Genomic DNA, 14418 nt, shown 5'->3' with positions numbered 1-14418 from the left:
GTCTTGAGTACAATTCCCTGTGCTATACACTACAGCCTTGTTTATTTTATATGCAATAGTGTCTATCTGTCCTTTAGCATCTTTAATTTACACTACTTGGCAATGCATCTACCTTCATACAAATATACACACAAACACACACATACTTACATAAATATATTTCACATTCGATATAAGCCAGGAGATTAAGACTCTTTATTCATGTCTCTGCTCAAATGCCACCTTTCCTGACCAAACTTCTGTCAATGTCTCCTGCCCTATTTTCTCATCTGCATCCCCAACTATTATTATTATTTTTTTGGTTATTTGTCTTGTGAGAATGTGAGTTCATGAGAGCAGGGGCTTGTCTGATTTGGTTTACTGCTGTATCTCCAAGCGCTCAGTAGACATTTAAGAACAAATGAAATAAGTAATGCACCTTGCATAAAAGCAAGCTTAATAATAAATGACATCTTGCCTTAAGTTCTCAAAGTTTAACATTCAATCCATAAAAGCACAACACTTAGTCTGGTCTACAAAATATCTAGACATTTAGACAAAGTGGATGTTGCAATTTAGTCACCCATTAAATTATATTTGTTATCTAGGATTAATCAGAGTAAAACAACAACAAAAAACATAAAACGACTAATGGACCAGCGGCCAGATATTTGGCAATGTTGAAGAATCACAGACTTGGAAATTATCCTTTTAGGAATATGGCAATTGAAAGCTCTCATTCATCACTGCATGTTTGTGTTTTCTCTCTCTTACACCAACCAGCTGAACAACGCCACCAAACCCGAGCTGACACCTCCACCATCAAATACGACCAGGAACGTTCACCCAAGGACATGCTACCACCATTTCACCCAGAAACAACTGGGATACATTTCCCAAGGGTTGGCGAGATTCTCAAGCATATGACTTTTGAAATCTAAGAGGTTAAGTACAACTTGTTTTGAGGACACCAATATTCTCTGAGGAGCCATAAATACATTGTCCTCAGGCCACCAAGAATGTGGGACCCTTTGGACTAAGTCACGGGTACCATAACCTCCTGCCATGGCCAACAGTTCTACCACCTCTTCTCAGGACACGATATAACAAGTGCTTCTCTTACCTTTTGGGGAGATGTGTCTCCAGGTCACCGTAGGCTCTGGTCTACCTGTTGCTATGCAGGTGAGGCTGATATTGTTCCCTTCGTTAATGGAGATATCTGAAGAAATCTCTACAATTTTGGGAGATACTGTGGAGACAGAACAGGTAGAAGGAAAATAAAAATCCTGCTGTAACATGTCTTGGTTGTCTTAAAATAGTGGTTGGCAGAATAATCAAGGGACTGAAATACAGCGACTCTAGAGGAAATGATGATGGATTACCTTAAACATGGGAAAAACATCTTACCTTGAGTTTAGCATCTATTTCCTCCTATTTAAACACAATGTCAGGAGTTCCTGTCATGGCTCAGCAGTAACGAACATGACTAGTATCCATGAGGACATGGGTTAGATCCCTGGCCTCGCTCAGTATGTTAAGGATACAGCATTACCATGAGCTGTGGTGTAGGTTTCACATGAGGCTTGGATCTGGCTTTTCTGTGGCAGTGGTGTAGGCCAGCAGCTACAGTTTCTGATTGGACCACTAGCCTGAGAACTTCCATATGCCATGGGTGCAACCCTAGAAAGACTAAAAATAAAAATAAAAATAATTTTTAAAAAATAACATACTGAGTGAAGTAAGTCAGAAGGAGAAAGACAAATACCATATGATATCACTGCCAAGGATATCATATGGTTGCCAAGGAAGAAGGGGAAGGAGTGGGAGGGACTGGGAGCTTGGGGTAAATAGATGCAGAATGTTGCCTTCAGGATGGATTAGCAATGGGATCCTGCTGTGTAGCACTGGGAACTCTTGTCTAGTCACTTATGATGGAACATGTCATGTGAGAAAAAAGAATGCATACATGTATGTGTAACTGGGTCACCATGCTGTACAGTAGAAAAAAAATACATATATATAAAAATAAAAGATAAAAAAATAAAAATAAATAAATACATAAACACAATGTCAGAGAGTCTGAAAAGGATGGCTCTGGCTGCAACCCTGTGGCACCTGTTCTCCACGGTCTTCTGTCTCCACTCTCACCCCACCCCTCCAACACCTTCGCCACACAGCATCTTTATATAACACAATTCCATTGCATCTCTGCCCAAACACCTCCAGTCACTCCTATTGCCCACCTGATAACACCCAGCCTCTGTCCTGATAAGCCAGGCCCTGGGGACTCAAGCCTCATCCTCTGTTTCCACTGACATTCCCAACCACCCCCTTTACTCACCCCTCTGTGTCCCCAGCGCATCACTTCCGTCCTGGTCATCCCACATCTGGGAGCAACCTGGTTCCTTACGTCCTTCCTGGCAAACTCCCAGTCATCCTTGGAGACCCAAATCAGATGCCCCTTTGCCACAGCTTTCCCTTGCCCTACTTCTCCCTGCCCTTCCGTATGCTTCAAACCAACTGCTGCAACTCGTCCTGTGCCCAAATATATCGCACAGGCTGGAGGGAAGATGAGTCTCTCTCACATCTGCATATCTTAAATGAATCCTCCCAGGGAAGGGAGGAGCTCCTTCTAATAGATAAACTGGGGTCAGGATCCCTGCATTTCATGCAGTTTTCCATACTGGAAACAGGCTTCCCTTCGGAAGCCACATTATATTGTATGCTTCCTCACTGACTTTTCACGGAACAGCAGCCCCTGGGGATGGGTACAGCCCACCGCACAGGGGTGTGCACCTGTCTCACTCTGAGGCTCAAAAGCAGAAGCTCATCTGTGCTGCACACCTCAGCCCCATTCCCCAGCATCATCTTCACCACTACTGAGTGTGAGATTTGATTCACATATGACGGCTCATTTGTCTTGTCTGCCAATGGGTATGTAAAGTAAGGGCATCATCTCTTGGGCCCCCAAACCCCAAGTCTTAGCATTATCCCACTGTGCTGTGATTATATGCATAGCATCTCTCACCTGCTAGACAGTGAGCTTTCCAGTGGTTTGAGCCAGGTCTTACTTATATTTATATCCACAGTAAAAATTCGACAAATACTTATAAGATGGAATTATAATGGTTGTTCAAGGGCACCAGCTCCCCAGCTGGCTACATGTGTGTTTAACAACCTCAGAACTGGGTCACTAACACATCATTTCAGTTGCAGTGACATTGGTTTTGACACATTAGTTTTTCAAGTATTCAGTAGCCCCACTGTCCCATGCTTTTAGGTGTTTTCGTGTCAGGGTGCCTGCTTAAATCAGCAGGCCTCTGAGACACCACCGTGAGCCATTCCAGGACCCAATGCCCTGTGGGCTGCAGGAGACTCCAGGCATGTGACATTCACCTTATTCCCTGGATAAGGCCTCACCAGAGTGTGACCTCACACAAAATCAGATTGGTTGGAAATTTTCATGCTGGTCTTTCCTCTGCTGGAACCATTGATTACTTACTCTTAATTGTGCCAGACTTTCTCCTCCAGGAAAAGGGGGTGTCTTACTCCTTTTCCTCTGTCTTCTTTTCCAGGCTCCACCCAACCAGGAACCCTCATTAACAAGCACTCATTGAATGTTTGCTTCCTGACCCCCAAGCCCTTGCTGCTAGTTTTGGTCCCTTAGACTCTTCAACCAATCATAAAAACTGATTGAATTTTTCAAAGCCTAGTTGAGCTGCCACCTCTTCCAGAAGGTCTTCCAGGTGATTTCCAGGAGGATGCGGCCTCTCCTTCCTGGGGATTCCATAACCTCCTCTAGGGCCTTAAAATAAACTGGCTTATGCTACCTCTGCCTCATCTTTCTCCTATGCCATAAATTATCACAGTATAAGATACTGGGCAAGAGCCTTACTCATCTTTTTATGTTCTGCTCTCTCGAATATGGTGCTTTGAATAAAGCAAGCACCAATTAATCATGTTTAGATTTAAATCAGCATGAAGCTTCAGGTAGAGAGGCAGTTTGTGTGCATGCACGTATGCATACCCTAGTGTGCACACTCATGCATACACACACACACACACACACACACCTGTGCTCTCACAAGTATTTGGCAGACAGAAACAAAGGAGAGTTGATGTGGCGAGAGTTGGGGAGTGACCATTGGCTCCAAGATCCAGGACTTTTAAGACATAACATTGTCATTTATGGCTGTATCATTTTAAAAGCTAGATTGAACCTTCCAGGACAGAAAGATGATTGATGAGTTAATGACTGAACACTTGATTTGCTGTCTGAAGGATCCCAATTCCTAAACTCTCTAAGTTCCAGAGTCATTTAAATGTGATGCATTTTATTTGCAGAGTTTTAACTGGGGCTCATGCTTCTTGGACCCTTCCCCCAGCCCATACATTTGCCTGGCCCTGATCCTGCCCACCCTTGGCCCTCACACAGCCTTGCCTGTTTCCTGGAGGACAGGCTGCCTGCAGAATGAGTGTGCTGGCCTTGCAGACATTGCTTAAACTCTGCAGGTAAGTAATTTATTGATCTGTAAAGCACTCTGAGATGCTCTGCAAGGGATTATGTCATGCCAACGCCATGTAATAAAATAAAAAATGATGGACTTTGAGAACACAGGGTGATTTAGGGTTTGTAGTTGGAAGTGTGGTTAAAGTACATTTTAAGTGGAAATCAGGCTGGGTAATGAATTACTCTTGGTTTGGAAGGGCTTCCTGGGAGTTCATTTTCCTGGCTCCTTACATGATAGCTAATCTGCTAATCATACACTAGAGAACAATGGACAGTCCCCAAGTAGAAGAGAAGGTGGTTTGGGCCAGAGCTGTCAGCACAGTAAGTATATCAAATGAGACAATCACACCTTATGCTTAGAAGAATCATCTAGAATTGTCTCCCTCCACTAACAATTGGAATGTATCCAACTCATGAAATAGAAGTTGGTGAAATGCTTGCTGGCCTTTCAATCCTGCCTCAGAGTGTAGCCTGAAGGTGGCAAATTGGCCCTCGATGAATGTGAAAGGCAGAACATTCGTAGCAGAGAGCTGACATGGTTTGACTAGAGGTGCAACCCCAATGATCAGAACTAAATGGGCACAGTGCTTTAAGATGCTAGGGAACTGGACTTAATCATTTTCTAGGTGGCAACTTCTAACCCACTGTCATTATTTAAAATGAACTTGAACTGACAAGGATGCACTATGGTCCTAGCTAATCCACGTTTTTAAGAAAATTTTGGCCAGCTGAGATAGGGCCACTTACATTTGTGTATTGTTTCCATGGATACATCCTGAACCTTACTTCTTATCATGCAGGCTGTTGGGAACATACTAGGATCGCTCTGTTTTTATTCATTCATCCACTTGATCATTCATTCATTTATCAGTATTTACTATAGATGTGGGGAGCAGACTTGGGGTTGCCAGGGGGAGGAGGGAGAAAGAGGGATGGACTTGGAGTGTGGGGTTAGTAGATGCAAATTATTACCTTTTGAACAGATAAGCAATGGGATCCTACTGTATAGCACATGTAACTCTGTCCAATGTCTTGGGTTGGAACATGATGGAAGATAGTATAAAAAAAAGAATGTATACATATATGTGACTGGGTCATTTTGCTGTATAGCAGAAATTGAAGGAACTTTTAAAATCAACTATACTTTAATAAAAATTTATATGTATTTATAAATATATATACCAATATACCGATCACTTCCATATACCAGTATTGTCCTTAGCACTAAGGATGTGATACTAAAAAGACACAGGCTTGGAGTTCCAGTCGTGGCGCAGTGGTTAACGAATCCGACTAGGAACCATGAGGTTGTGGGTTCGGTCCCTGCCCTTGCTCAGTGGGTTAACAATCCGGCATTGCCAAGAGCTGTGGTGTAGGTTGCAGACGCGGCTCAGATCCCGCGTTGCTGTGGCTCTGGCGTAGGCCAGGGGCTACAGCTCCAATTCGACCCCTAGCCTGGGAACCTCCATAGGCCGCGGGAGTGGCCCAAAGAAATAGCAAAAAGACAAAAAAAAAAAAAAAAAAAGAGAGAGAGAGACAGGCTTGTCCTCAAGGAGTTCAGAGTCTAAAGATGCAAAAATAGGAACAGAAGCAAACCCCTTTGTGTACTGTGACACAAAACAACAGATAAGCTTTCGAGGAAATGCAGGAGAGACACCTAAGTTGCCTAGAGATGGATGTCACTGAAGGTTCCTTGGAGATGAGACACCTAAGAGAAGCCCCGGGAGATAAGTAAAAATTAAGCAGTGCTAAGGAGGAAAAAAGCATTCTAGACAAAGGAGGCCATGGTAGAAAAATATTATTAATAAGACTTTTGGTGGCCAGGCATAATTGTTTTTTTGGGGTTTTTTGTTTTTGTTTTTGTTTTTTTAACTCAAGGCCAAGCATAACTGTTAATGGAAGAATAGTCATTGGATGAAGCAAGGGCAAAAGCCACTCAACAAACATTTACTGAACACCTACTATACACACAGCTGTGGGTTATGTACATGCACAGCATGTAGGAATGCACACATTTTGTTGGCCTTCCCTGAACTTACACTCTGTTTGGGGAAAGAGTGCATATAAATTGGATAAGCAATGAGATCCTGCTGTGTACCACCGGGAATTGTATTTAGTCACTTTTTTTTTAATAGTTTTTATTTTTCCCATTATAGTTGGTTTACAGTGTTCTGTCAGTTTTCTACTGTGACTCCCCTATATATATATCACATATATATATTCTTTTTCTCACATTATCCTCCATCATGTTCCATCACAAGCCACCAGATATAGTTCCCTGTGCTATACATCAGGATCTCACTGCTCATCCATTCCAAATGCAATAATTTGCGTCTATTAACCCCAGATTTCCAGTCCATCCCACTCCCTCCCCCTCCCCCTCCCCCTTGGCAACCACAAGTCTGTTCTCCAGGTCCATGAATTTCTTTTCTGTGGAAAGGTTCATTTGTGCCCTATATTAGGTTCTAGATATAAGTGATATCATATGATATTTGTCTTTCTCTTTCTGACTTACTTCACTCAGTATGAGAATCTCTAATTCCATACAAGTTGCTTCAAATGGCACTATTTTGTTCTTTTTTATGGCTGAGTAGTATTCCATTCTTTTATTATCTATCCCAAGAGACTGGATATAGTTGCCTGGGCCGTGTAGTGGGACCTCATTGCTTATCCATTCTAAATGTAATGGTTTGCATCTACCAACCCCAAACTCCCCGTCCATCCCACTCCATCCCCCTCCCTCTTGGCAACCACAAGGCTACTCTCTATGCCTCAGAGGGTTCTTCTGAGGATTTAAGGAATAAGTTTATCAAGTGCACTTACAAAAACTCTAAGCGTTGTGAAGTACTCAATAAGTGAGGTGGTTTTTTTTTTTTTCTAATTAAGCTATAGTTGATTTTCAATGTTGTGTACCATAAGTGAGTGTTAATATTGGGTTTGCTTGGCAAATATATGTCTCCTCAACACAGAATGGATGGTCAATAAACTTTAACCAACTTGGGGATGGATGGGATACAAGGTCAATGAGTTAAGTTAGAGCCAGATTACAGAACAGCCTGAACGACCATGCCCTGGGTTTACCCAGGTAATAGCAAGCATGTGAGATTGTTTTAAAAAGGAAATGCTGGAGTTCCAGTCATGGCTCAGCAGAAACGAATCTGACTAGTATCCATGAGGATGCAAGTTTGATCCCTGTCCTTGCTCATTGGGTTAAGGATTCAGTGTTGCTGAGGGCTGTGGTGTAAGCTGCAGATGTGGCTTGGATCTCACATTGCTGTGGCTGTTGCATAGGCCAGCAGCTACAGGTCTGATTCGACCCTTAGTCTAAGAACCTCCTGATGCTGCAGGTGAGGCCCTAAAAAGACAAAAAAATAAAATTAAATTAAAAAATAGGAGTTCCCTTCGTGGCGCAGTGGTTAACGAATCCGACTAGGAACCATGAGGTTGCGGGTTCGGTCCCTGCCCTTGCTCAGTGGGTTAACGATCCAGCGTTGCCGTGAGCTGTGGTGTAGGTTGCAGACGCCGCTTCGATCCCGCGTTACTGTGGCTCTGGCGTAGGCCAGGGGCTACAGCTCCAATTAGACCCCTAGCCTGGGAACCTCCATATGCCGCAGGAGCGGCCCAAGAAATAGCAAAAAAGGCAAAAAAAATTAAAAACTAAAAAGGAAATGCCATATGTAAATGCAATGAATATGTAAATACATTATATTTAATTAATATAGATAACATAATTTTTAATGAATCTATTTCTGTAACATTGTCTCTATATTACATATATATTAAATGTACTTTAAGCAAAATAAGCTGGTAACAGTGTGTCAGAGGGAGTGGGTCAACAGGAATTGGAGTCATAGAAATCAATTTCTATGAGTAATGTTCAAGGCCTGGGTTAAACCGTTGCCTCCGAAAGGACGGAAGGAAAAGGAGGGGTTTGAGAGCAATGCCAGGGATAGTGCAGGTGCCTGATGACAGCCTGGATGGGGAAGCCCAGGATGCAGCATCGAATGTGAACATCAGTGTGTTCACGAGCAGCTGATGGAGCGCACAGATCCCTTATGTCATATGCATACCTTCTTTGGGGGAGAACATTGATTTGATTCTGTTTGAGACAAGCTGCTGGTGACCGGATAAGGGGCTGGCAGGCAGGCAGAAGTACCCTGTCAGCGGTTGGGATCATACTATCAAGGGTCTGGGGTGAGTCTGAGATTGGCTCAGAGTCCACGGGTCCTTCAAAAAGGCCATCATCTTATTTCCACAGGGCTGTATGCCATGTCTCGGCTGACTTTTGAGGTCTAGATCTAGAAAACCTACCACTACAAAAACAGAAAGATCAAGAAGGGGTCAGCTTCTGTTTGGAAAGAAAGGCAGAAACCCCCCAGAGCCACGCTCTTTGGAGAGAGGTCCACATTTAATATATTATGTTAAGGTTGAATGGGGCTGTTATTGAATTTTAATTTGAATGTGTAAATAATTAAATAACATGATTATTAAAACAGTATTCAAGGGAACTTCCTCACTCTTGGTGTAGCCTCCACTGCCCAGGTGTTAAGTTTTAGTAATTATGTCATTAATAAACAGCAATTTGCTGTTTTTAGCACACAGTAGCTATCCTATTAAATCCCAATTAAGATGCTTTATTAAGCCCTGCACGGTCCTGTGGGGCTGAGGATGCATAGAAGCGGCTTGGACCAGGTTCCTCTACAGGCCACGTGCAGATCCGTGCATCCCAGATGCTGCCTTGCTGCTGGAGGCTCATTCCCTTCCCCCTCCTCTCCGCAGCAAGGCTTTGGGATGCCCATGGCAGTTCAGGATACACTTTTCCTAGCAAAGGCTGCATCAGAGCTAAAGTTTTGAGACCTTTGTCTTTACAAAATTAAAAGGACTCATCTGGAGTACCCTTGATTATCCTGGTGTCCAGACCCCACATAGACCCCCAGGCCTGGGTCCACACCTGATGCATGAATGCTAACACCACTGGCCTCCCTTCCTCCTGAAACACCTACGATCATCCTTTGACTCTGGTCCTTTATGCCTTCCTATCTCCCTGCTCTTCATCTGGCTGGGTCCGTCTGTTTTTTTGTTTTTTTGTTTTTTTTGTCTTTTTGCCATTTCTTGGGCTGCCCCCGTGGCATATGGAGGTTCCCAGGCTAGGGGTCTAATCGGAGCTGTAGCCACCAGCATACGCCAGAGCCACAGCAACGCGGGATCTGAGCCGCGTCTGCAACCTACACCACAGCTCACGGCAACGCTGGATCGTTAACCCACTGAGCAAGGGCAGGGACCGAACCCGCAACCTCATGGTTCCTAGTCGGATTCCTTAACCACTGAGCCACGATGGGAACTCCCGTCTGTCTTATTCTTTAATAGCTCCCCCGTGAATTCTTCCTCAACCATCTTTGCAGAAGCAGGACGCCACATACCAGACTGTTGCATAATTGTCCACTCTCCCAAGTAAAATGGAAGCCCAACTGGTTGTCTAGTTCGCTGAAGTATTCGGCACACACCACAGTGTCAGCACCCAGTTTGTGTCCAACACTTGGTTTCTGAATGAATGAATGAGAGTGTTTCGACAAGGCAGTATGGAACAGCAAATACATAGAAACGACTGATCTTCCTCAATATCTTTGAACAGCCCTCAGACTCTCATCACGTACAATAAGGTCAACAGTTACTATGTATTAAATACCTGCTGGGTAACAGGTGTTTATATCACTCTCCCTTTATCTTACCCTTGCATTAACCTCACAAGTAGATATTATTTCTAAGCAGACCAACTGTCTAAGTTTACCTAGAACTAAGGAGTTCCCAGAACACAGGACTTGCAGCACTAAGACCAGAAAGGTTCCAGCCAAACGGAGATGCACTATTCTCCCTGTTTCCCTTTCCACTTTTACAGATGAGGATATATGCATTGAGAGAGGCCAAAGAAATGTTCAAGTTGCAGGTGAAAACTGCAGCACTTCAGAGCGTTTTCTTTTTTTTAATGGGGGGCGTGCTAGATGGTTTAGCAAAATAACAACTGCATCTTGAATCAGGGATGCCTACACACAAAACATACAGAAATCAACCGCACACTCATTAGCATCGAGACCGTGAATTTCTGTTGTGCCTTAGACATTTTACGAGGAGTGTGACTCCATATCTGATTTGATCCCACGAGAACCCTCTGAGGCATTACTATTATCCCCATTTACAGTGGAAGAGACTAAGACCAGTGAAGTGACTGGCTCGAGGTTACCCAGATAGGAAGTGTTGAAAGTGGGGCCTGAACACAGATGATGTCTGACCCCGGATGCCTTTTCTTCATACAGAGTCGGGGCAGTGGACTGCAGACAGCTAACCTTGGTTCTCCGGGTCTTCACCCTCCCACATCCTGCATCCTGTTTTGTTTGTTTGTTTGTTTCTGGCTGCGCTCAGGGCATGTAGAAGTTCCCCGGCCAGCAACTGGACCTGAACCGCAGCAGTAACCATGCTGGATCCTTACCCCACTGAGCCACCAGGGAACTCCCAGCATTCTGTCCTGCACCCTGGGGACCCCCTGTGCACCCACGGTGGATCTGGGTGAGGGAGACCTCTTGTTTATTTTAATACAGGGTCATACGTTCTCCATCAGAAGGGTGGGTGGGAGGTTTCATGAGGGTATTTTTTTGGCCCTTCCAGCATCTGTCCTCCTGGCCCTTCTAGCCTGTCCTCCTCTGCCACCAGCGTGTCCTAATCCCGCTCCTTCCATTCACCCGTCTTTTACTGTGCTCTGGACCAGGAAGCCACAGTTTCCAGAAGAGCTTTCGTCAGAGGCAGGGCTGTGGCTGCTGCTTCTTGTGACCAGGGTCCCCAGCTATCTGCATACTATGACAGAGAGAGGACCAATTCAACCCACTTCTGAGTGCACTAACAGGTGTTTCTTTGACTTATTCTTTTTTCTTAAAAAACTAGTCAGCCTGTCCTTTTTTCTTTCTTTTACCTTTTGTCCTTCATTCCAAGACAGATATTGGTATAATAGGATACATAGTCCAGCCTTGTGGGATCTGTCGGGTCTCTTTTGACAGAAGGTATCCTAAGCTTTGCATAATAAGACCAGGTATTAAGCCCAGACCTGACTATTACTGACTGGATCCACTCACATAACTCATTTAACGCTCTGATAATGTTAATTATAGTAATACGTAGCATACCTTTTTAAAATAGATGTTCTGTGGATCAGATAAAACTGTGAGAAATCACATTTTAAAGTACTATCCAAATGTGATTTATTAGTGTTACTAAAAATGTGTATCTCTGGAGCCCGTTGTGAGGATAAATATAGATGTTAGGTGCAGTCGTTGGGGGGGCTTTGGTTTGGAGGCTGAGATGGGCATGGCCGTCCTGCCCCCTACCCCCCAGTGGATGCAGACAGACCACTTTCTTCAGGTGTGTCAGTGCTTCTGAGATAAACAGCATCTTAAAATGAGGTCGCAGGCTGCAGCGTGGGAGATTTGCAACAGGACCCCACCTCCCGCCAGCAGTGTGCTTGCTGCCTTTCTAGAAGGGAAAGGTTAGATTCCAGATAGTCAGAATCCGAAATTAGAGTTTGGAAATGCAGAGAGCTCCTTAATGACAGAGCCTCAGGCAGACTGTTATTTCTTTTACCAGAATCATTTTGTCATTTCTCACATCTCATTCTTTCTCTCTCTCTCCATATTAAAACCATTCATGTTTGTGGGGAAAGTCAGGAAGCCCTGGGAGAAAAGCTGGCGATTTATACGGGATTAGTCATAAACCACTGGTTCTGAAGTTTGGAATTTGTTCCTTTCAGGATCAGCTGAAACGTGAAGTTTTTATGAGCTCTGCTCCTCGACCCAGTTTAGTCATTCCTGATAGAGACACAGGAGAGGAAAATAAACACCATGGGTTACCCACACACCATGCTTTCCTGATTCTGGGCATATTAGGGTAAATTGAATTTCACAGCAACCTACCTATAACCATCAGTGCTCCATTAGATTTCCCAACATCCAAGAAATTGCTAAGAACGCTCTCTTCATCAGTCGTTTACTGCAGAGATGTGAGGGAATTATTGCTAATCATGACGTCCAGACAGAGCGGATGGTTTCCAGCTCTAGTGTGATGGCACCAGCTTTGGGCTGAAGGCACATGACTGCTTCACACACCACCCCTCAAACAGAACCAGCTCTTTAGGGACCAGATCATAAAGTGGGGGAGACATGGGACGGGAAGAGAAGGACCACAAACACCTCAAACACTCTGTATGCTGGGCACTTTTCCAGGGGCTTAACATGAGCTGCTTCCTTTTAAATCCCCTTGGTAACTCACAGGCAACCCCTGCATTGTATAATAAAGACCCCCCAGGAGTTCCCGTCGTGGTGCAGCAGAAAGGAATCCCACTAGGAACCATGAGGTTGCGGGTTCGATCCCTGGCCTCGCTCAGTGGGCTACGGATCTGGCGTTGCTGTGGCTCTGGCGTAGGATGGCAGCAACAGCTCCAATTAGACCCCTAGCCTGGGAATCTCCATATGCCGCAGGTGCGGCTCTAAAAAGACCAAGACAAAAAACAAACAAACAAACAAACCAAAATTCAGAGAGGAAATGCCACTAACCCAAGGTCCTCACACAGGAAGTCAGGCCAATTGCAGAGTCACTAATAAGGCGTCCCTACAAAAATCACCTAAAATTTACACAAGCTGAGGTCCTCACAAGTGAAAATGACAGTGCCAAATGGAACCAGTTAATAACCTGATTTACTTACATGATTTCATGTGGAAATTTGGGGGAAGAAAAAAAGCAAAGTCGAGGGCAATCTTACTTTTATCATTCTTCATGGAAGAGAGGTAGTATCTGCCCTACACCTGCTAAGTACTAGATACCATCCATGCACTTTCCTATGTAACCTAGAACACTGAGGCTGCAATTAGCTACTAACATGCTCAAAGCCAGTGAGCTAGGATGAGGCAGATTTCAGATGTAATCTCTGCCTATGGAGTTTGGGGATCAGATGAACTATGTCCTAGACCTGAAGGCACTTAGTGAACCGTTAATCAAGCTGCAGATGAAGGCTATTGTGATTGAGGTAATGCAGGGTCCAATCTATTAGTGGTACATGGCATATCTGTCGCTGAAAAAGCCCACAGAGCAGCACTGACCATGATTTCTTGACAGCAGAGCTAGAACATCTGGGGGTTCCTTCACCCCATCTCAGAGTCAGAGGCTTACAAGATGCTTCTGATCCCTCATGTGTCTAATTTCTCTTCTAACCCTGTCATTCCCAGCCCCCCAGTCTCTGCAAGCAGATTGTTCTGCCACTTTGGCATCAGGCATTTAACAGGCGCACCCATTTTCCAAAGCAGGCCTGCAGCTGATACCCACGAAACTCCAGTGGCCAGGGAAAGGAAGCTGCACAGGTGTGACTGTGGTCTTACCTTATCCTGGGCCTCCCCCTCCAGAAAGACATTGTGCAGGAGCTCCCAGAGATGCACAGAGAAAAGACACACGTCCCCATCTGGCCCGGGACACACAACCGGGGCTACCCAATCAGCCTTGGCCTTGGCTAGAGGGACCCACTCCTTACTTCAGTTTTAGGTCCTGAGACTCCCGCGGTGCAGCATCCTTCTTTCTTTTTTTTTTTCTTTTTTGCTTTTTAGGGCTGCACCTGTGACAAATGGAAGTTCCCAGGCTAGGGGTCGATTTGGAGCTACAGCTGCTGGCCTGGAGCACAGCTCATGGCAACACCGGATCTCTAACCCACTGATCGAGGCCAGGGATCGAACTCGCATGCTCATGGATCCTGTTCGTTAACAGCTGAGCCATGACGGGAACTCCCCCGGGCACTTTCAACAGGGACCATTCTCCCAGTTCAGGAACAGGTTCGCTAACTCGGCCCGTCGAATATTCTTGCTTCAGCTCAGAAACTTGCTTTATAGGTCGGTGCGGCCACC

At 44.7% G+C, this 14418-nt stretch overlaps 1 protein-coding gene across 9 annotated transcripts in view; it reads right to left on the bottom strand.

Annotated features, from left to right (window-relative positions):
* NTM (neurotrimin) overlaps positions 1-14418 on the bottom strand; it is a 1001784-nt gene that overhangs the window by 133023 nt on the left and 854343 nt on the right. For all 9 annotated transcript variants that reach the window (XM_021102352.1, XM_021102348.1, XM_021102351.1 and 6 more), the window contains one exon: positions 1103-1228. In XM_021102352.1, coding sequence (XP_020958011.1) covers positions 1103-1228 — 126 coding nt within the window. The remainder of the gene's footprint in view (positions 1-1102; positions 1229-14418) is intronic.

Source organism: Sus scrofa, chromosome 9 (genome assembly GCF_000003025.6).
Source record: "Sus scrofa isolate TJ Tabasco breed Duroc chromosome 9, Sscrofa11.1, whole genome shotgun sequence".
Lineage (NCBI taxonomy): Eukaryota > Metazoa > Chordata > Mammalia > Artiodactyla > Suidae > Sus > Sus scrofa.
Note: the sequence above shows the minus strand (reverse complement) of the source record. Positions and strands in the feature narration are given on the sequence as shown.